Below are 23,876 nucleotides of genomic sequence, written 5' to 3' on the forward strand. Positions count from 1 at the left end.
CTTCCTACAACCCTGGGGGCTAAACACAGTCTTTCTCTCATCATATCCCATTTTTATTCCAGACACAATATCAGGCTCATCAAGTCTTATTCAAAAATGGAAGCCAGATTCTGACAACTTGTTTCACAAAATATGTCTGCAAAATTCAACTTATTTAACCTCACAGAAATACAAAATAAGTCCTTAGTTAACACGAGGTGATCTGTCATATCATTAAAACTCTATCCAGTTTCTCTAAGAGATGGAATAGGCTGCTATGATTTTTATTTTTGGTCTTCTCAGTATCAGTAGCCTCAAATGACTCTGGATGGCTGCATGTATTATGATGTGACTGCATGTGTTACTAGGTGAAAATGAAGTCTGTGTCTCTGCTTAGGCTGCTGCCTCTGGGACCCGACCCCAAATAAGCAGAAGATAATTGATGGATGGATGTGATTTCTTACTTAAATATTTATACTTCCTACTCTGGTACACCAGATCCTTCGACACAAAAGGAAACATTTTTCATTGAAGGTTTACAGGAACAACTTGGAGGATTATCTTCATATTGGAATTCTGCCATGTTAATGCTGTAAATGCAAGGAGAGGAGACTGAGTGAATCAACGCATACCAAAGTCCTGAAAAGCAATGACTGATATAGAAATATAAAATAAGGAAGGAAGAGAAGAAGGGTTTAAAAAAAGAAAAGATGGAAAGAGGACAGCATCGTAACACTCAAGGAGAAGAAGAGAAGTGTATACTAAGTGGAGTAAACGAGTAAACAGAGAGTTGGGGGGGGGCGGGGTTGCAGAGCAAAGCGTGAGACCGACAGGGTGAAAAAGATGGCTCTCTTACAGTTTCCAATTAAATGTCTCATTTACCCCCTAATTCTTCTTATTCAGAGCAGCATTTGTTCAGATTTGCAGCAGCAGGACTGCAATTTTAGTGTGTAATGGAGAAGCAATGCCTCTACCTTTGCATGTGGTACTGTTTAGGGATGATAATGGGCACCGTTTCTGTGAGATGATTTCTCTAAATATAAATGCCACCAAAAATTAATGCTTTGGAAAGCGATATAAGTAATGTGCTATATATTAGTTAAATGTCCAGGTGTTTGGCTCCCAGTGATAACAAAACAGATGAGCTGCAGGGCTCAGAGGCTGGCTCGCAGCTGATTGCATTGGAGAAAACGTGTGTGAGTGTACAAGTGCACGTTCAGGTGTGTGCATCCAGTCACCTTACTGAGCAGGCGATCACTGACGCTGCGGGCAAGTTGTTGAGTCTCTGCAATCTGGTCAGCTACTCGCTTCTGTTCATTCAGCTTCTCAGCCAGCGTCTCCAGCTCTGTCAGTGCGAGCTGCAGGGGAAGACGATCCACGTGGCCCTTTGGTGTATTCTTAAGCATGTCCTAAAAAAGTCAGAGTGGAAAGCAGCTGTTCAGTTCCACTTTTGCTCAGATACTTTTATACTTTCTCCGTTTTAGTGAGCTTCGCTAGAAATACGCAGTTCCGGAAAGTCCTACTAATTAAGTTTTAAGGATTTGTTCCATGGAATGTTTTATATTAAAACTGGTGTTGAACTTTTTATTATTATTATTATTATTATTATTATTATGAATTGCAGTTGGAGATAAATGTTCAGGCATCATCTTCAGGGGATTGGATGCAAGAGAAAAAAAACAACAAATCCATCCACCTTATTTGTTTAACGACAAAAATGCAACATGATAATGGAAATGTACCAGATTTAGCCATAGAGGCCATCTGTGGTCCATCACAGGTTGGATAAAGCAAGATTAAAATATTAAATCGGATGATTATATCAATTAGAGAATACTGTATAAAAAGTTATACAAGTGAACATTTAAAACGTGTTCAATATAGAACAGGTACTAATTTACATAATGCTTACCAATTTAATGGATCATGACTCATGAACCACTGTTTCATGGATTTAAAGAATTTTCTGTAAAATGTAATGTTCCTCAACTCGAGGGCATTATATTCCAAGAATGAGCTGCCATGCAGATACTAGTTATACACACTTGTAAAATTTAAGTTTGACTTTTGCTATAATAATACAAAGCTTGCACAGAGAGTTTGTCTGCCTTTGTAGTGAAGTCCTGCCTTGTTGTATTCAAATTTTCACACAGTAGTTCATGATGAACTGAACCACAGCATTCATATATTTCAGAGAAGCCTCATTAGTGAAATCATTTATGTTCTAAAATGTATACACTTTTTGAAAGCTTTTAGAAACGTTTTAGCTTTTTTTTTTTTTTTTAAGCTGCAAGGATCTGAGTTAGCAAACATGTGCTCCACAACCAACCACAGATCTTAATCATTACAGCTGACAGTTTTGTTGCAGCCTGGTTCTTATTTGTTGCAAGTAATTACACAAAGTCATCATCAGCATGTAGCAAATAACCTGAGGTGGCTAAACATCAGGAAGGGCTTTAAAAATCACAAACTAAAACGCTGTATCCATTGCATACAAGGTGGTAGTAACTGTTTTATGAGTCACACCTGGTGTCATTTTCACCTTATTTCTGGTGGCTCCACAGTAGGGTTGGTTAAATTAGCTCCTCCTGGTGTGTTTGTGGCAGCTGCTGTAAAGTGGTTTGTTTTGGTACCTAATTATATGTAGCGAGTTATATTTTTTTTAAGTAATCTGTTTGCAGTTTAGCCTAATTTCTTCTTTTTCTTTTTACAATAATCCTGAACGTTGAGCTTTTTTCAACATTTCCAAACATGACTGCTTGTTATCAGATGAGGAATAATCTGTGGTCTCAACTTTAATCAATCTATTGTTTTGCCATCAATGAGGAATCAAGAGGAATGTGGCATAATTTAATTTTAAAGTGACACCGAGAGCCCAGATGTGCTCTTTTTACATTTACACTAGTTTATCTGAAGCACACAAGAGGAAATCCTTCTCATACGTTGTGCTCCGTCTACAACATACCACCAACAAAAACATGTTGCCTTTTGAAAAGGATCATCATTTCTACTGAAAGCTCATTGAGAATGACTTTATAAATAACTAGTGACCAAATTAAATCCTTTAATGATTTGTAATAATTAGTGTAGTCCCAATATTTCTCACCCTGCCTGCATGCTCAACTCACAACAGAAAACTACCACTTAAATCATTAAGAGCACATTTGTTTCATGTTTGACCATTTTAAGACAATAGGGAAAACACATCATTGGTAAATTAACCCTTTAGATACACTGACTGGAGTCTTGTTCCAGCTCAGTGGTTCTTAACCTTTTTTGAGGTACCGAACCCCCCAGTTGCATATGCGCATTCACCGAACCCTTCTTATACCAATGAACTGGAAACTGAACCATATCTACAGTTTGAGAAAAACTGTAGATATGTTTATAAAGATAAAAACCTGATTTTGGTTTAATGAATGAGCCTGAATGGGCAAAGCTGTTTTAAGTAATGCTGTCATTTTATACAAGGTCCTTTCGTACATGTTTTTATTTGTATCTGTATTCTACAGGACACTTCACTTCTGGTAACAGAAGAGGCAATAGTGTTTTGCCTGGTGATAATTTCTTTACAAAATTTTAATATTTAGGTCAAATGCACTCCAAGTTTCTGACTAGGGATGTAAAACTTTCCAAAAGAGTTACTTAACTAACTCATAATCACTCTCAGCATCAGAGGATTTGGGTATTGTGGAAAGTTTTGAAGAGATCAGAGCATATTCATACGGTGAATAAAAACTGAATGTTTTATGACTTGCATATCTCTATTTGTCCTGCAACTATGACCCCATGAAAAGCTTGTTCTTTTCTTGATAAGCAGCTCAAATGTACATTGTTGCCTTCAGATTTACTTCTCTGTAATGTATGATTAAATAGATACACTTCATCTTTGGAGTATTGAGTTTCAGCTGGAGGAAAATGCCTGATTCGTATTCATAACTTATCTTTTGAATTCATAGATAATCAATGTCTACTGAGGGATGAAATGAGCTGCTGCAGATACAGCAAGTCAAGCTCAAATCCAAATATTGCCTTAAAATAGAAAAAGGAAAGTCAGCATATAAATCCACGAGAGGAATGATGGTGGTTGCTTGTTACCTTTTAAAGCTCCACCTCTGTGGATGTTGTAAAAAAGGAACCGATATACAACTTGTTGTCTACTTAAGTACTATAATCAATTCACTACCTTTGCAGATTTCAATTTTGACCATATCTCCCACTATCCACCATAAAAACAGAACTCAAGTGGGATTTATTGTATATAAAAAAAAGAAAGAATGAAAAATGTCTTGTACCTGTAAGAGGAGAATGAACTGGGGGAATCGCTGAATGGGCTTCACCATCAGTCCGTACAGAGTTATCCGGTCCACACTGGAGGCCTGTTTCCTCTGAAACCAAAAGAAAAGAAAAAAACTCAGAAGATGCAACAGGAGGTTAGAAACACATAATATTAAAGGAAGGTTTAAGAGAAAATGTTCAATGAGGAGCTTTTTTGTGTTTTTTTTTTATCTCCATAGACCTTGTGTAGGTGTGTGAGTGGGTGAAATACGTACAAAGGTCAGAGCCTGTGTCACATGTGGGAGTTCAAAAGATTACTTTTGTCTTGAGTTGCTTATATTTCATGGATTACTGTAAGCACATGCGAGGTAATATTTTTAATGTACAGTTATGGCACCACAATAATCTATGGTATAGTGACAATGTCAGAAGCAAATAAGTAAATGTTAAGGGGAAGAAAGTGACCTACGATCTCATGTTTATACAAATATCTGACATTAAAATTAGTGACTTATTTTTAAGTGGTTGTAATTATGTATTGAGTTATACATAAACAATCTATAGTAGAAAAAAACATTTACCTTACCTGGTATCAAGATATGCCAAGGTTCTAATAAGTATGGTTTCAAAACTAATGTAAGGGTCTTACTGTGGTCAGAAAACATGCTGGAGTGGCTCGTGATTTCACTCACTGCTTGAATTACAGGATGAAATGGCACTGGTCTCCCAATAAGCTGTCATAGTCTTTGTGACTTTAGTTTTGTATTTAACTTTATTTTGGAATTTCATACTGATTTATATTCTGCTCTTGTTTTCACAGTTCAACATCAGTTACTTGTCTTCCCTCACAGCTGCCCCTTGTTTTTAATTAATCACCAGCTCCATGTTCAGTGAACAACTCTGCAGCTGAAAAGTCTTTCAATTAAAAAGTTCTTGGTCAAATCACCCTGCTAATGCCACCTGCCTGTCTCTTTGTGTATCATTTGGGATTTGTCATCGACCTCCATTTTTGTATATTTGTTTTTTACTTTATTTCAGCCTCCTCCCTTTTGCATACAGGTCATTCTCTTTTCCCCATTATTTGAGATAAGTGTTATGTTTGTCCCATTTTTCCTAAACCATATGAAGGATGTAGCCTTTGCAAACATTTCTAGTGTTGGAGGCAAAAAAAAAGAAACATATTTAGTCCAGGTAATAAAATAATGTTATAATGCAATTTCAACCATCAGCAGAAATAATTTCTGCTTCAGTTGAATCTTGTTAAACATTTCCGTTTTAAAAATTTCTTCCAATCATCCATCTTCTACAGCTTATCTGAGACCTGGTCATTGGGGCAACAGCTTAAGTAGAGTTTCCCTGACCTCCTTCCCCCCTCATTGCCTTTTTGATCCCATCTGGGGGGGATTCAGAGTTGTTCCCAAGATGGCAAAGAGATTTAATCTCTGCCGCAAGGTCTAGTTCTAACCTGAGACCTACCAGCAGCAAGACATGCCCTAAACACAAGTTATCCAGAATGCATGCTTACCAACAAAAGGCATGGTCACAACCCTCCAGGATAGGATGTGTTAAATGTATTTATTTTGTAAAAAGAAGAGTTGATTCTGAACTGAGGTCTTTTCTCCAGATATTATGGTCTCCTCCCACAATTCAACAAAGCGTATGTTAGATAAAGCTGAGTGCATGGCTCTTTGCCAGCTTATTGGTCCTGTGATACACCGGCAATCTGTCTGGGTTGTACTTTACCTCTGAGAACAATTATTTCAAAAATACCATGGGACGTTATTTATAATAATATTCTAATATGTTTTATGTACACTTTGGAACATAGATATACTTAAAAAGAAATATAAAAGTTGAATACATTTCTACTAATCTTAATGGCAGTTTTCAAGTTCCAGTATAGTTGAACATTACTATCTTTTTGGAGTTCTGTTTTTTATAAAGTAGCATGAGAGTATCAAACTAATTTAGTACGTTAATCAATTAATTGTGGTAGAAATCCTGAAATGTACAGACATGCCACTTGTGGCTTTCCAATTTTAGTTTTAAACATCATTAACTTAAGGTAAGGCTCCTTCAGTTTCTACACTATGACTGTCTATATGTTGAGAAATATTTCCAAACTGCTAAATGTGTATATTATTTTGAGTGAAGGAAAGAAATAGAAGTCTATCTTCAGCTAGCTGACCAGCAGTGTGCAGCAACAGGTGGAAGAGGGAAAGCCTTATGTTTCTTAACTTGTTAAGGCAATGGTTCTAAGTTGATGCTATTTGAACACTAATAGAAATTGTTGGAATAGGTAGTTGACTGATAAATGATGAATCAATCAATCTAATCAAACAATGCTTTTGATTCAGGCATGCATTTTCAGCCAATTTCATTATAGTAGATAGAAAAAAATCATCCAAGGTTGTAAAATATGATATGGACAGGTTTAATGATCATTGGTGGCTGTTCAATATTCAAATTCCCAATTAATAGAAAGGCAATATTATCAGTCCCCATTAGGTTATTTTTTTTTAACAAACCTTCCCTCTACTGCCAGGGTGAGGCCAAAGTTGCACCATGTTCCTCTTTAGAACCTTATTAACTGTCTAAAACAAAGTGCAAATAGCTGCTTGAGGACAGTGCAAGCAACAGGCATTCACAGTGGTCAGCAGCTACCCAATCAAAAAATCACATGTCATACTATGAAGACAGCAATTGCAAAGGTTTCATCAGATTGAGCTGATGCTCAGTGACTGAGCACACAAACTGTTTTTCCCAGGTAACCTCGTAAGCAAAGATGGCCTCTGAGTGGACTCAGTGAAACATTGCAGGAGCACTGAGTAAAACCTTTTTCTCTACGGCTTTCCATCTTTTTAGATGAAAAACATTGGAGTGGTGTCAAGAAGAGATATTGACCATCACTATCTGTTCTTTAGAGGGCAGTTATGTATTGCACAGTCAAGCTTTCCTAACGGAGACAGAATCTAAAATCCAGGCTGGTGCCTCACATGAAAACAGCAGCAGAATGACTTTACCAGATTACCTGAGACATCATTTAAATTTCCTTAGTCATTACTAAACCCTTGCTCAGCAATAAGTAAGAGCAAAATGGCCACAGTAATCTGGCAGGGTAATTTTTAATGAATGCTTTTAAAACGAATGACTAAAAAAGTGCTACATAAAAGTTTGATGACCTTGGAAAGACGTTTTATTTTTAATCACTGTTACTGAGCAAAAGAACTAAAGGAAAAGGAGCACTGAGTTAACATTGACACTTTCTTTTCAGAGTCTAGGCAACTAGTGTATAATGTCTGTTTTACAGTTTTGAAGTAAAGAAAAGTAGCAGATTCAGAGGAAAACATATCTCTCAATGCTTTATGTTAATTAGCTTGGTATAACTTTATAATTGGTGACACAAAAAAGTGCCACAAAGAGATTTTCTTATAGTCTTTGAATTACTCTAGGATGAATATAAACAAAAAATGTCTTTCTGGCTCAATAAGGTTGTGTATGTCAGACAAGTTTTAGATCTGAAAGAAGAAAATTATTTTTGTATTGACAATAAAATGGTCAAGTTAAAATTGTTAGGTAGTTAAAGTGTTGCAAGCCATCCTAAAGACAAGCACTAACTCATATTAAACAAAGAATATGAACAGTTTTTTTTTTCTTTTACCAAGTCTTCAAAAATCTGAATAGCATAAGCTACAAATAAAATGTACGTAAGTGGCCCCATCTTAACAAAATGTGGTAACGTCACCTAAAAGGTATGTAGAAATCCCTTTTACACATAGAGTTTTACAACTGGAATATGTGACATTTGCATGGCACTTTATTTCTCCATGATGTAAACTGCCGTAGTTTTTTATAGATTCAACTAGGCAAAAAGACATTGGTGGCTGCCAAGAATGGCTCTTGAGTCAGCGCTGGGGAAACTGAGAAAGTTCAAAGTAGAGGTCTTCAGGGGAATGGAGCATAAAGTGAAGAGATTACACTGAATATGATTATAACCCAGTCAAAGTGGGTCATAATCATATTCACTGTGGCTGGATCACAGAGCCCTTCTGCAATGTAACAAATCTTGGACTTGCATGACAGTGTGTTTGATGCCAGTTCTATCGCAAAATGATACTCATCCTCTTCAGTGAGCCACAGAGAGAATAACTGTTGTGTCTCATAAACTAGGAAGTGATCTAAAAAGGTTAAATTGTTTTTTTAATCAAACAGTAAAGTAGCAACTCAGCGGCCTTGTTTTTTCTGACCTCAGTTATTTAAAAATTGTTTGAGAACATTTTTTTTGTTGTTTGGGCAGGATATGGATAGAATAATTTTGGTATTTCATAATTGGTTTTACACAGCAGCATTCAGCTTCTACACACCACAAATCTGGAAAAAACTCCCAGAAAACTGCAAAACAGACGAAACTCTTTTATATCTCGACTACAAATTTACTGTGTGACTGTGTGTTCTACAACTTTGTATTTGTGTGTGTATTTATGATAATCAAATTTGTAAAGCACATTTCAGCAACAAGGCAGTTGAAAGTGCTTTATAAATTTGATTGACTGATTTACATATCTGTGGTCATACTATGTTTTGTAAGGATGTCAGAATTGCTAGAAAAAAGGCCTTTATAGCCCCATCCACTTTCCTGTTAAATTCTTAAAGTGAATCAGATTAAGCTTCATTAGCTGAGTTTTTAAGACAATACAAACAATATGCAACAAAGATAAGGTTTTTCAATGACAGCAAATGTATGTATTGTGAAGGGGTTTGAATTTCTTCTTATAATGGATGGCAGAATTAGTTAACATTTATGAAAATAAATAAAAACTGAAATAATAAGATTATACCCACAAAGCAAAATTCTAGCCATGATACATTCTACAAAATGTAAAATGCTTATAAAATGGATTACTGATCATGTCATTGACCTTATGGAATGAATTTGCATTTGTTACCAGGCAACCTGAGAGAACTGCAAGAAGCATTGGCATTTACCAGCAAAATATTCCACTGATGGCATGTCCCTTAAATGCTAATTTGAGGTTTAAAAAAAGATAACACCTATAAGCACCAGTTAGGCCTTTGGGCACCTCAACCCACTGAACCCAGAGAACTCAAAATGGGTAAGATGTCACCAGCAACTTCAATAGTGAAAAAAAAACAGTAGAACACCAGCAAATTATTTAAATTCTACATGATGGGTAGTGACCGTTTAAATTAAGGTAATTGGAAAAGTTTGATCTTTGAAATTACAGCATGTTTAAATAGAATCAATACAATGGCCACTTTGTTTGCACCTTAAGTCAGTTTTTAAATCAGTCTGCATCTATCTTGCGTATCAGTAGAAAACTGACTTTCAGTGGAAAAAGATACCTTTTCAGTAAAAGCACAAATGTTCACAGATTTAAAAGCAACGTGTTTTGAATAACTTTTAACTTGTTTAAATTATGTTCACAGTCTACATAAAACAATGAACAAAGTGTACATGATGTCCTGGCTACCAGCAGAGAAACCAACTCAAACTCAAAGTTCCTGAAGGTGAGAGGTATTTTTTTATGCTGCTTCATGTCAGCTAATAGTTTGACATACTGCAGAAGCCATTTTTTGAAATGGCATTTCAGTCCTTCTCAAATGTTCTACTGGAATTTAACAAAAATTAGTAGCTTTTCCTATTTTATTCAATGTTCCTCTGCTGCAACACTGATAAAAGGTTATTGTTCTACTCAAAAATTTCAAACATTTTTTTTGACAGATAAAGTTTTACTAAAAACTACCTTGCCATTCTCCTGATTTCATCAGTTCTTTAATACAGTTTCTCCACAACCAGAGAAACTATGTCACAAGAAACTTTTTTATGTTTTAATTACTTTATTACTTAATTACTTTTTGCTTTAGAAATTTTCTGATAGATTAATGCTGTACATTCACAAAAATACTGCTTAGCTTTCATGGGTTAATTTTAAGTTATAGAGACTATGACACAACAACAACCAAAACATCAATATATTAAAACCTTTCATCCTTCCTTACAGCATATTTCTCTTAATCATTAATTTCAACGTGTTTTTTAACAATGCAGATATGAAGAATAATAAGCTACATATGAAAATAAATCTTCATTTATATATCATTTCAAGAGATGTTGACAATAAAAATAGCCCTAAGTAAAACTATGTTTTGCTTTCTGTATTGTCATTTTATTACATTTTTTTCATTTAAGATAAAATAACCAGATACTTAACATTTTAACTTCTTTAATATGTTAAGGAAGTTAAATCTAACTAGGTCTTTTAACTTTTTGCTTATCATGTCTATAGTCTGAGGCTATAAATATAAGTAGGTTTTACAACTGTTAATGTCAACATGCTTTAACAGACATCTGAAATCCCTGTTTTCAAGGCAAACCTGGGTAAATATAGACCTTTTCACAAGAAAAAAATAACAGTTATACGTGACCACATTTTGATTTTCATTCCCAAAAGAAACTAGAATAAGCTAGTTTTGGAAAGAGAATACTTTCAGGCATTTTGGATGAAAGCTTAATGCCAGATTTTAAATTCCTTCCAACAGGGCTGACAGATGCCCAGCACTGACAGCTGTGTAGTTCTGTCAAAACACAAAACAACCATTTTTTTGTTGTCAGAAATAAACCTAATTCAAATCAAAGAAACAGTAATAAAATATTTTAATAAGACAACAGGGGTATATTGCTAAGATTGCACCCATTCATTCCACATTGGAGAGAAATGTTTGGTTCAACATTGGTAAAAAAAAATTGTGGAAAACACAGTAATTCTAAAGATCAGACTGCTGAAGTAGTTGCTCTATGGAAGTGTGCAAAATTTTAGCTTTTAGCACAATGCCACTTACTGGGCTGAATGTGGATCTTAATTTAAAATCTTTTCATCCAAAAGAAAGTCTTTATGACACTGAGAAGTGGACACTTGAGTAACGTTTATACTAAAATTATCCCAACGACCTCAAAGTTAAAAAGGGTATTCCAAGTGTGTCCTATGCCTATTGCTCCTTGGTATAAATAACATGGCCTACATATGTTTAATCATGGTTGGATGAATGCCATTAGGGAGAAATGTAGACTTTTTCATGCAACTCATATAAGCTTGTATAAGGGGGATTTTCCTGAATTTTATAGATGTCTCACCTATCTGTTAGACTTAACCTTGAGCTGTATGCTACAGCTTGAAAAGTTTTGATCTTGATATTGATTCTCTAGGTCTGGGGCTTGGGGGGGAAAAAGCTAAACAGAAACTAAAAATATAAACTGGATACTTTGACAAAAATAATGTAGAAATTCAATATAGTGCAACAAGAAATATATTCACCTTTAGAAATTCCAAGAATGCCGGTTTGGACATGCATGCCTTTTTAATGAGAGCCATTGCATTGGTGAAGTTGTTCACGTAATCACTGTACACATCCAGCACCATGGACTTAGAAAACTGTAAAAGAGAATAAGATTAATAAAAATATACGTATATAGCAAATATCTTACAGCACCAGAATCATTGTTTAGTTTTGCAACATGTATAGTTTTCCAATATCATGCAGAGTCATATAATGTCCCCTGACTTATATATTCTTGGTAAAAAGAGGTCATAAGATGAAAATAAATCATTTGTTTTTCATCCTAGTTGTTGAAACGGTAAACAAATATCCCTCCCGATCCATTTAGGATGGTGCACACAGAAGAATGAGGTGGAAGACTGTGTGGGAGTGCAGCTGCGTGTGACTGTTCTGTGGTAAATATCTATTCTCCTTCCACAATTACACCTACGCCAGGCGGCTGATAGCGACAATATGAGGAGTAATGGGAAATTGGCAAATCAGATGAAGGAATTAACCCTCTTTTCTCTAAGTTTCCCTCAGGACCCTGCTGGCTCAGATATTACTGCAGACTCTGCAGGTAGAAGTTAAAAAAAAAGGAGCAGCCCAAGCTGGGCTGTATACGGTCCTAGCATTTCCACTGTCAACTGGGCTTCATTAGATAAACAGTAGGTCTTAGAATATCAATGGAACAGCACAATAACACCCAGCAAAGAAAATAATAAAACAACTCCTTCTAATAGGCAAATAATGAGCAAACCATATGGATGAACACACACTGCAGATGCTTAAGCACTGCTAAAAATTGTGACAACATATATCCCTGAGACCATTTGATGCAGTGGAGATATTTATCATGCCTGTAATTGATTTTGTTTGGGGTAAACCATGTCTGTTTGCTCATCATTACTGAGCTAACAGAGACGTAGCAATGAGATCCAGTAGGATACAGTAGGGAAAATATGACCGATTCTCCCCAGAATAAAGACTGATGTAATTTACAGCCAAATATCCAGAGGCCTTTATAGACATTTACAGCTTTTATTTTTTCCCCCTCAATGTCTTGCAATAAATTAGGCTAAATTAATTCTGTGTTTCGTCACTTAGCATAACCAAAGTTATTTCACTTTGCTATAAACCAGAATGATGAGCAATACCTTGGTTTTAAGCCTCTTTCCACAATTTCTATTGTTTATAACAATTTTCTTACAATAGTTCAGCTGCTATTTTGGCCCAATCATTCTGACACAGCTCTCTTAAATGACTCTGTTTTCTAGGTCAACTTCCTTCCACACACCTTTTCAGCTCTGCAAGCAAATATCCTTTGATACCACCAATGACTTTGTTGTTCTTGAGCCACTTTGTAACTAATCTGATTTGATACCAAGGTTCACAGTTCACTTAAAATACCCTTTTATGACCAAGCTTTAACTTTCTGACAAATGTCTTGAGATGTTTCTTCAGTATTTACACATATTGTGAAGCATCAGTCCAAACTGCAGCAAATCTCCCACATGACACGTCATTAACCCCATACTTCTCAGCTGCTGTGTTTTCAGGCTTAAAAATGTAATATATTTTCTATCAGATGTAACGTTGGTCATTATGACCAAATACTTCTTATTTTATCAAACCACAGGAAGTGTTTCTAAAAATTAAGGTCTTTTTCCTCTTGGATATTTACAAACTTCAATCTGGGTCTTTTGGAGAAATGGCTTTTTCCTTGCATTCTTTCAGTCCTTCTCTACTTTGTTGTCAGATTGTGAAAGAAAAAATTTTGTCTTTTTTTTTTAGTAAAGTGTATGTACATATCTGGCATCATCTGCGCCAACACATCGGTCAAGATGTGAACGAACAGTGTGGTTTCTGTAATGTACACTGACCGAGGCAACAAACAAGTCCCCGATTTTCTCACTGCTGTCCCACTCTGCCACACGGGAAGCCAGCGCAATCTGGAACATGGAGTGACACTGTGTGATCTCTCTGATTCGGTGGAAAATGGGCCGGATCTTCCTTGGACTCAGTATGCGCGGCTCTGCCTCCATCAACGGTCTGTGGTACTCCTGGTGAGAATGAGGAAGAAAATTGCAATCACAGATTGATGGGCATAAGCATTTTTGGCCAACCACTTCTTCACAATTCAGAGCCAGAATAGTAATGGAAGCAAAAACATCAGTTGATGGTCTTTCACAGAAGGGGAAAGTGTTGATTTCCTCATGAATTGTCTCTAACCCACCACTGTAATTTACAAGCAGACACAAGGAACATCAGAAAGCAGCACCAGAAACCATTCAGCTACATTGTGGTGTTATACAGTATTGAACATTTCCAATTGTTCAGGATGTCTTTTGTGTCCAAATCATGTTATGTGTCTGGAAACAGTGCATTTTCGTTACTACTTGACTGCTCTATTTGAATCACACACAAAAAAAAAAGTTTTAAAAGCAGTGAACTTCACAAAGGAACATGAACATTAATGCCAACCCCTAACAAAGGCAGGACATTCTATCGTGACAATAAAAGATTTTATTGCACACAAAGCAACCATTGATTGTAGTTAATTTTATTTCACTGGGCTTTTCTTTTATTTTCCAGTGATGATGAGATAAGAGGTCTCCTTTTCCTTTTTATCAAGGGAGATTAAAGAGGAGCGACTGCACCCCCATCGCGCAAGCCTGACAGCCTCTCTTTCTCTGCAGCAGCATGAAGCCCCCTCCAAAAGAGCATAGGTGTTTTATCAAGATTATTTATGCACAGACACCTTCATAATTTGATGAATATCTCTGCTTCTCTTCTCAATGTAATTCACAGTGGCTAAACTGTGAAGATATTGCATGTGGCAGGAGAGGACGGGAGGACTAAGCAGCTCACCTGCAAGATCCTCCTGAGAGATTCCAGGTAGCTCCGCTCGCTCTGAATGATGGAGCCAAGGATATGGCGCCTGACAACCTGCGTGGACAACAGATCAGTCAGGAGCTCAGGCTCTAACAGGACATGATTGGGCTGCGGTGTGTGGCATGCTTTCAGTTAAGCACGGCACCGGCTGATGGATTACACCATAATCATGCGTTAGTCACAGGAGAAAAAGACTCGGAGGAGTCGGTCTGTTTGAACGAGCTGAATCACTGGAGGTGCTGTGACATGAAAGCAGCTGTTCTAGCCGTTTTAAAACACACTGCTTTTACAAACAAGATCAGGAGTTTAAAGCAAACAGATATTAAAAATAGTGAATAACAAATGACTTCTTCAACAGCCTGAAGCGTAATCCTAAGGCTACTGAGTACTGCATTGGTTATAGGCGCATACACCATTGAAAGCTATCGTCAGAGAGCACAATTTGACGAGTCTCTCAGCTCTTGTGCTTGTGTACTGGCTCCCTGGTGAATGGTGTTGATTAGAACTAGAAGTAGCTGGACAGTGTGTGTAGAAATAACTATGTCATATTAACCTCTACCTGGGACTTTTCATCTGGGTTATTTTGTGCTTTAATTGTACAGAATGTCCCTTATGGTGTTTTTAAAGAAACATACAATAACTAGTCGCCTCCAATGTTATATACAAGGTACAGAATTTGTGGAGTTTATGGGTGGAGACTCAATTTTTAGATGGATATGAGACATAGAAGGTCCTGATCAAGACTGCCTCTGTGATTCATTTTAACTTTGGAAGAACAATAATGTATATCCAATACAGTAAACATGTAGACAATACAACAAGACATTGTTAACAAGTCAATGTTAAGAAAAATAGACAGGGCGCTTCATGTAAGTAGCATCAGAGCAATAAATCAATTTTCTTCATCCTTTCTTTTTCTTTTGAACAAGCAATCATGTGAGCAGGTTGTATACTCTTTCTGTAAACCGATTAAGCTGAACACAACAAACAGAGATTTGAGTCTAGTTTATTTTTAGGCTTAGCTTTGTACCAATACTACTTGTGTATGGGTTCAAATAGGCCCTTTCACCTCTTTCACCACATGTTGGAAAGCCCCATTTTCAATTTGCCAAAGTGACAAGCCTCCCCCGAACAATACACTCTACGAAACATTGCATCTTTTACCACTATTTAGCTTTTCTAGTCAAACTACTAGATTCTAGGCTGCTAACAAGTGTAGCTGTTATCGATTTTTATGGATGATGGGGTTGCTGTCAGCTGCACCTGGTGGTTGGTCAACCCTTCTGGCATGGGGCTCAGCTGCGGGGGAGGATGCTTCACTTCTGACACAGCCACATCCAGGTATCCAGCATCATCATCCTCCTCTGCAGATTTCAAAAATGAAAAAAAAAAAAAAAAAAGGAGAGCAGTTTCAGATTGTTGCTGTGCCTCAGTAATGTGTGCATGTGCGTGTGTGTGTCTGTGTGTAACAGAGAATGTGACAAGGACGGAGAATAACAGAAAGGCAGCCTTCAGATCGCAGAGCAGCTGGAGACACAGTGACACGCTAAGTTTATTACCTCTAAAATATGAAGAAACTTCTGAACTCTCTGAAGAATAAAAAAGGGAGAGAGCAGAGGAAATGTGAGATAGAGAGAGAAAGAGAAAAGTAAAGAACAGGCAAAGGAGGAAAATTCAGGGCAATACTGTATGTAGGAGTAAAACAGGCACAAAAGCAATTCAACACATTCTTATCTCTGCATTGAAAATCCCAATTCACTCGTAGCCATTAAGACACAGCAGAAGGTTTCATCAGTCCAATTAAAGCCTTTAAAATTATAACAGAGGATTTTTGGATGAAAAACACAAAGCATTGAAGATTTCAGGCGATCAATACCTGAAAATAGCATCACTGTCCTTCCTATCCTTTGTGTGATGACTTAAAGATGTGTTACAGGCGTGAGTCTGTCATCTATCTTAATGATGCTGCTATCCATTCATTGATGCTGATCTGTCTATACTGTAAGGTTCCTGAAACACAAGCTCCATGATACCACATGGGATGTTTTCTCTCTTACACACCAGAAACTTTTCTCACCCGCACCCCACACCGCATCTTACTTGAAATTACAAAAGCTTGTCTTTTTCATTTATTTTAAATATAATCAGTAAGATCTCTTCTTCCACAGTACTTTCATGTTTGCCTCAAGGGATTTCAGAAAAAAAAAAAAGACTTTCTACCCCAACCATCTTGGATACTCCTATTCGGCTTGGCAAGGCTGGATTTTTTACCCAAGTAAACTGTCTTTTATGTTATAAAAGCTCCAATGAATTTTAAAGCATGTACAGATTCCTTTAGAAATTACACAACGTTCTATAGTGATAACTCAAGAGCAGCATAGTTTTAAAAATTTCCTCAATTACCCATTTGATCTTTTCTCTGCAGGAATGACACTTTTCTCATGACGGCTATTTTAGTCCTCTCGAGTCCATCCTTCGTTCCGGTTCTTGCCGCCCTCATGAGCTGCTGAACCTGGTTGCGTGGAGCACACAGAGACAACAAAGGAGCATCAGAGCTGGAGGGAAGTGCCATGTTGCGGTGGCTTGATAACCTACGGTGCTCCTCCGGAGAGAGACAGAGAGAAGTGGCGCTCAGCAGGCTCATCATGAGCCTCACCATCTGCGACTCCCCCGTGGGTCGCTGTACGGCTTTCTAATCAGAGAGCCTGTGAGCATATCATGGAAAGATTATGGTAAGAGAGGGAGATCCACATCAGCTGCCTTGCTCTGCGTGGGAAAAATTCAGCTGACCACAAACTCCACCCTGAGCATCGCAGAGGCCATGCAACCAGACTCCACAGACCCAGAATACACTCAGGGGAGTAGTATTTTTAAATGATGCTACTGCGAGAAAGTAGGTCAGAAAGTGGTGGCAAGTTGCACCGATGTTTATGGAGGCAAACACGCAGACTATTATTAAATAATTAATGAGTTTCATGAATTTGTCTTGATATTAAACAAGGCAGGGAAACATAAAAAGGGAGCCTAACAGGCCAATCAATAGTCTCAAAGCAAAGCCACAGAGCAGAGGAAGAGCTAAGAAGGATGGCACAGCGAGCCAATTAAGCCATTGTGTCAGCTGAGCATAACAGATTGCATTTATCAGCTCTGGGTGATCATCAATCCTGTAGTTAAACATGTAGCAGAGGGAGTTGAGTTCCGCTATGAAATTATGTGACACAAAGTGGGCTTCGAAAGTGTACACACCCCAATTAAAATTACAGCCTTTTGAGACTTTAAAAAAAAAAAAAGGAAATTTAATCCACCTTTAGTGTGACATATGTTGTGTCTAATTAAAACAAGAACATCTAATAAATGGGTTATTTGAGAAACCATATGAAGAGAAGAGCTGCGACAGCCTGCTTTCATAAATGCTTATGCCTTAAAACTAACAACCTTGGAAAATTCTCCTAAACTACCTGACTGAAACACGTCTCCTCCCAGGTCTTCATCCAAACTTCCACAAAGTTCAGTCCAATCCTGTTCTGTTCTCAGCAAATGGAAAGCTTTACATGTTCTCTCATGAAGTCATCCTTTTATGTCTGGACTACAATAGATACCTGAAGGTCTTGGATTTAAAAAAAACTTACTGAAATTTTTCACTATTCAGAATTTTATGCAATTTAACAAATAAAGTTCCACTCCTAAGAATAATGATGCTACCATCACTACACACGATGTTCCAATTGTAATGAGCCTGTTTCTGTGCCAAACATACCAAAACTTTGTTTCTTTCAGGCAAACTGTCCTGTGGAGATTTTAGCCAGATCAAGATGTCCCCTTTGATATATAAGCATTCTGTTTTAATAAAGCCCTTCTTCTTTGTTCAGATATGTGAAGAACACATGAGATCGTTGTCACTTTCAGAACAGAGTGAATATCAGCTGTTTTTTCACTGTTGCCACTGAAACTGATGAAAGGTCTTTTCACAGACAGAAAGAATGCTGAACTGAGTTTCATAGAATTTGCAGTTATGCAGTCCGATTATTTTACCTAATTTAATTCTTACTGTACAGTATATTTCCCCCTTATACATTTACTTGTTTTTCATTTGCGTTGTATAGAATATATATATCTCACACTGAAGGTAGAAAAATCTTGGAAATTGTTCAGGGGCAGTGTCAATATTTTTAACTCTCAAAAACCTGGTATGCATTTTTAAGGCCCGCTGTAACTGTGTTCCGTTGCTGCTTGGGGTTATACCTTGATGTCATAGTTGTGCTTTCCAGACAGCCTCATAGCCAGTTCACGTTTGGTCCTGGCACACCGCTCCCTCAGCCGATGCACTTCAGGTGAGAGCTACAGGGGGATCGGATGGGGGCGGGTGGGGCACAGGTGCATGGAGTGTTAAGCCACAAAAGCCAACGGGAAGAGGAAAGCAGGAAAAAGAAACCAGAAGAGGAAATGCATGCAAAGTGATCAAGGGGAATGAAAAGCCGAGAAACACTGGGAATTAATCACAAGCGCAGAGAGTGAAAGCTCGGAGCACTGCTTTGGTCAAAGGTGTCGTGTCTAATGGTCGCTGATTTATGTAGGGTTCAGAGTGGCTGCAAGCAGTTTGGAGCAAATATTAACTAAACAAACTTTACTGCACCTCTCCCAGGTTTCTTAAACAGGAACTTCAGCTTCACCGGGTGAAAAATTAATTGGGCGAAACTAATTAAAAACAATGTGTTTCTGATGAAGGCTGCTGGACTGTAATAGTTGAGCCTTTTTCATTAATTGTAAAATCCAGCACACCTGAATTCTTCCTTTTGTTCAGCGGTCTGAGACAAACCTACCAACAGAACGGTGGGGGGATTTTTCACATCGCACCCAACTGTAATTACCAAGCAACTCATTTTCCCCGTCCCACATCAAGAAGGATTTCTGTTACCTCTGGCCTCATTTGTTTTTCAAATTATTAGTTCAACTCTACATCCTCTTAGATTACAGTAGAGTATTATCCATGCAGAAACACCTTCAATGTTCAGGTTTGACTGAAAGCAGGTATAAATCTATACATTAGTAATGACTCAACTACAGATTTTCCATATGTCTGCAGTGATGAAGCCACATTTAAAGCTTCTGGAGCATAAAGAAAACGCAGCACAATGTCAATGTGCACACAGTGCCATCATGTGGAAGCGGCACACTGTGGAGCATCACGGTGATTACCGGCAGTCTTGGCAGAAAAGAGGCAAGGAAATCTGTGGCTTTTCAAACAGAAATGTCTCATGTTTACTTTCATCTCACAATGCTCGCGTAAAACTTGACAGCCTTTTATGCATTTTTCATGTCCTTTACCGCTTCCTTCCACTTCTATACATTAATAAAGAGTACTGCAAAAGAGAGGCAGCGAATGAAATATTCTCCTTGATATTGTTTTAAGTGCTGAAAAACCGACCCAAACAACCAGGCCTGTCTAGATGCCATATACACATATCAGGAATGATTTGACATGGGGTCTACCTTGCTTCTTGCCGGCAGCTTGGCGTCGTTATCAGATTGCTCATCGTAGCTCTCAAACTCACTGGAGCTCCACCCGTTGTTTGCCTCCAAAGGACCACTCTCTCTTTGGACATCTTCATAGATCATGTCTGCTGAACACACAAACACACAGCAGGTCAGGGGCTGCAGGTGGGAGGTCATGAGAGAGCAAACATTTGAGGCAAACACAATTCTGCAGCCGCCGACCTTCATCAGGGGAGAGAGGTTCCTCGCTGGGAACGTCATCATAGATCACCTCTAACGAAGCCTCTGGTGCTCCTACCTCTGTGTCAGCCGCACAGATAGACAAAAAAAACACAAGAAAAACAAAGTTTCATCAAGTCGCACAAACACATGAGTTTTGCCTTTTAGCTTCAATCGTTTTTGCAGTGGCATTCTAGGACTTTCTGTTGATAGATCAAAATGTTGTTGCTCTCAAGACGGAAAAACACAAAGACATTCACATGCAGTTTTTCCTCTCGCCTGAATCTTTTGAGGCAGACCAAAATATATTTGCTTTTGCTAGAAAAGAACTTAGACCTATGAATACACTCACTGGCCACTTCATTAGGAACACCTTGCTAGTACCTGCTTTAAGTTTTAGTGGTATAGATTCAATTTGCTGTCGGAAATATTCCTCAGAGATAACTATGAGGTTGCTGCAGATTTGTCAGGTCAGCTACACATCCACAATTCAAATCTCCCATTCCACCACATTCCAAAAGTGCTTTGTTTAACCGACAGCTAGTGATTGTGGAGCCCACTGGAGTACAGTGTGAAACGTATTTTATTGTTTTGTTCAAGTTCAAGATCTTATGAGCTTCAGAAAATGTGAACACCGTGGTCATAAAGAGATGGACATCCACAGGTAGGTTGCAGTGTTTAAGCAATACAGCCTAAGGCTACGGAGCCTATAGTGTCCCAGGAAACTATTACCAACAGCATTATTGCAACAGCAGCAGCTTGAGTCACTGATTCAATGCAGGGTGGATTCATTCTTTCATGTTGTCTACACCCAATTCTGAGCTTTCCAAACTGAATGTTGCAGCTGAGACTCATCTGACCAGGCAGTTTTTTTCCGGTCTATTTTGCCCAAATTTGGTGAATCTGTTTGAACTGTAGCTTCAGTTTCCTGCTTTCAAATTATAGGAGTGGCAAATACTACGATGTTTTGTTGCTTTCTGCGCCTAGGTTGAAACTGAACGAGGTTCAATTCAGTTTCAATCTAAATTTAAATGTATGCATTTAGATGCATTCTGTTGTGGCCCTAGTTATAATACAATACAGTCAGCTTCAGTTCGCAATATAACTCATTAAAACATTTTTAAGGACGTCCAACTGAGTCATTGATGTTGCTCTAAGATCCACTATAGAGCAGGGATGTGGAAAACGTAGAAAAAGCAACGTCTGGTTTCAGGTAAACAAGGTAGGTTTGCTGTATTTTGTTCAAGCTACTGCTGCCTTATTATCATCTCAAAGCAGTCTGCACATTCTGCTCTGAAAATGTACACAAACAAAGCATTTTTCATCTGTATAATGGCCGCACAACGGATATTTTATCTTTCCGGGACCATTTTCTGTAAGCCAAAGAGATAGTTATGCCTGGAATTTCTACTAGACCAGATGTTTAAGAAAAATATGGTTAACATCTGTCAAGTCCCAACAACCACACATCATTCAAAGTCACTCAAGTCACTTTTCTTCCCCTTTCTGATTCTGTGTACTTCAACTCATCTTCTCATGTCTAGAGGCCTAAATGTGTCGAGTTGCTGCAACATGATTGGCTAATTTGCTGTCTGTTTTAACAAGCAGTTGAATAGGTGTACCTAATTAAGTGGCCAGGCGCTTTATTTAAAGGTTCTTGTCCTTGGGGAGATCAAGCACATCTCTTGTGGATGTTGCTCTAACGGCTTTGTCCACGTGACTTAACACGATTGTATCCAGCTTGTTTGAGCTATTGACCCATTCCATCTCCATGCCTGGCAGAATTTGTCATTAACTGCTTTGAGAGTGTTTCAGCCTAATTTACCTCAGTGAGCTTTATTGATTTGGTTTTAAACCCTGATTTGTCTACACACTCTTCTAAGCTCTGAACAGCAACAATCACCGTTTTTAATTAATCTTACTGGAGACGTGCTTTCCTGTTGTGGATTATTCAGACTAAAATTCTAAAGGACCTTGAAGAAACCCTTAAGGAAAATGTATTTTAAAATATTGTTGCCGTTTTTTTCATAATTGAAAAAATATACATATTTCTTTTCATATATTTCCACCTAGTTGTGCAGTCAGAAAGGTGTAAGCAGAAAGAGGAAAGCGACTGAATTTAGGAGGCCCAGAGATCCTACTGGTCCCTTGAGGAACATCGCTTGTTCCTTCAAGTTTTGTGAGGAAAAAGTTCCTTGCTGTGCTTGCATAGTTTATTCAGCTTTATATGGCAGCACAGTAACTCTAGGTCAAAGTTGTTTCAGGCAAGACATACTCCATCATGATAAATAGAACTAATTGTTATAAGTAGAAAAGAGAGAAGCATTTACAAATCAATGTCAGAACATCACAATCTCATGTGTCATGACCACATTCAAGGACTGAAGGCAAATGATTGCTTCTTCAAACAGGAATCACTTCATTATTCATAATGAACCATATAAAGTATATTTGATCAACGTGGAAAAACTCTGACAGCATGTAGAACCAATTTGCACAAGCTGGCAGGTTATTATTATGCAAAATACATTCTGGACTCTGATGTTTAAAGACTAAAATTACAAAGCACCAAGCATAAAAACATTAATACAAGAGAAAGATTTCTCATTAGATTTTACCCCGTGTTAAGTTAGTTTGCTTTTTGCCTTTTTTTTGCTTCATAAATATAGATGTCAGAAAGAAAAGTTTTATATAATTTAGAATTTTCAACTACTTTGTATGAGGAGTCCTGTGTATGAAAATCATCAGAGGAAGACATTAAAAAAAAATGTTGTGCAGTATTGCTCCTTTGCATCTCTCATTTCTAAGCCGGTTTCAAATAACGGCAGCCCTGCTGACCGAGTCAAAATCCAAAAGCAATTTTCCCCATGGAAATGGATCTCTATTGATCCCCATCCTGAATTAATTGGATTCATGTCATGTCTGCACAGGAATCAAATCCCAGCAGAACACAGGTGTGTTTGAGTCATTGTTTGCTGTGTTGATGTGTATTCCTATATATGTGTGTATATGATATTCATGTTTTTTTCACTGCAGTAATCAATAAGTTACACACCGACTCTGGATGCATAATGTGGTGGTGTTGCCACCTTTGATCAAAGTGGTACCATGCAGTGTGTACTGCCAACTGGTGCACAATTTTCACTGGCAGTTTCTTTATGGTGTGACCACGGTATTGTTTACGCATCTCTGGAGGTACAATTGGTTTTCCATCAGATCTGTCCACAGTGCGAACACTATAATACATGAGTGGAATGAGCCTGAATCCCAGGGCAAGCTTACAGTAGGCTTAATCTTTCTGGCCTGATATTAAACCCTTTAACTGCAATATAAGGTACATCAGTTCAGTGTCAGTATAATTTTGTTTGGTACCTTCAGAGATGTCCCTCGAGTCAGAGCTTCCCTGAACGGTTTCTTTGCTGCGATCTCCTGAATCAGACGGCGGCTCCACGGGAAGCTCCTCTCCCAGACAACGATCTGATGCACCAGGCTCGGCTGCTGCTGGTGCTGCTGAGACCCTGGAAGGTACCCAAACATTAGCACAGTTAAACCAACACTGAGTGCTGCGTGCCTCATTACAAGTTAATTTCACAGAGAGGAAGAGGAGGCTAAGTGCTTGTTGATGGGGGTCGAATAGTTGTTTGCAATCCAAGCATGTAAAAGCATGCTCCCTAAAG

General features: G+C 37.9%; 1 protein-coding gene and 1 long non-coding RNA gene across 4 annotated transcripts in view; one reads left to right on the plus strand and one right to left on the minus strand.

The window, feature by feature from the left end:
* The window catches only part of arhgef10la (Rho guanine nucleotide exchange factor (GEF) 10-like a), a 140,957-nt gene that overhangs the window by 83,435 nt on the left and 33,646 nt on the right, over nt 1–23,876 (minus strand). Inside the window, exons 4-15 of the mRNA XM_081606922.1 lie at nt 23,572–23,717; nt 20,203–20,280; nt 19,978–20,108; nt 18,730–18,825; nt 16,891–16,999; nt 16,047–16,076; nt 15,751–15,851; nt 14,464–14,541; nt 13,476–13,655; nt 11,592–11,708; nt 4,275–4,367; nt 1,218–1,388 (exon numbers count right to left, since the gene is read on the minus strand). Coding sequence (XP_081463048.1) covers nt 1,218–1,388; nt 4,275–4,367; nt 11,592–11,708; nt 13,476–13,655; nt 14,464–14,541; nt 15,751–15,851; nt 16,047–16,076; nt 16,891–16,999; nt 18,730–18,825; nt 19,978–20,108; nt 20,203–20,280; nt 23,572–23,717 — 1,330 coding nt within the window. The remainder of the gene's footprint in view (nt 1–1,217; nt 1,389–4,274; nt 4,368–11,591; nt 11,709–13,475; nt 13,656–14,463; nt 14,542–15,750; nt 15,852–16,046; nt 16,077–16,890; nt 17,000–18,729; nt 18,826–19,977; nt 20,109–20,202; nt 20,281–23,571; nt 23,718–23,876) is intronic.
* LOC103464772 (uncharacterized) lies at nt 9,105–14,491 on the plus strand. 3 transcript variants are annotated; one of them, XR_014087526.1, is made up of 5 exons: nt 9,105–9,470; nt 9,706–9,786; nt 11,942–12,008; nt 14,228–14,321; nt 14,404–14,491. It is a non-coding gene; the product is annotated as an uncharacterized LOC103464772 (long non-coding RNA). The 3 variants fall into 3 exon arrangements; XR_014087524.1 differs by having other exon boundaries at nt 9,106–9,371; XR_014087525.1 differs by lacking the exon at nt 14,228–14,321 and having other exon boundaries at nt 9,110–9,371.

The sequence above is a fragment of the Poecilia reticulata genome, chromosome 5 (genome assembly GCF_904066995.2).
Source record: "Poecilia reticulata chromosome 5, P_reticulata-male-v2, whole genome shotgun sequence".
NCBI classification, from domain to species: Eukaryota; Metazoa; Chordata; class Actinopteri; order Cyprinodontiformes; family Poeciliidae; genus Poecilia; species Poecilia reticulata.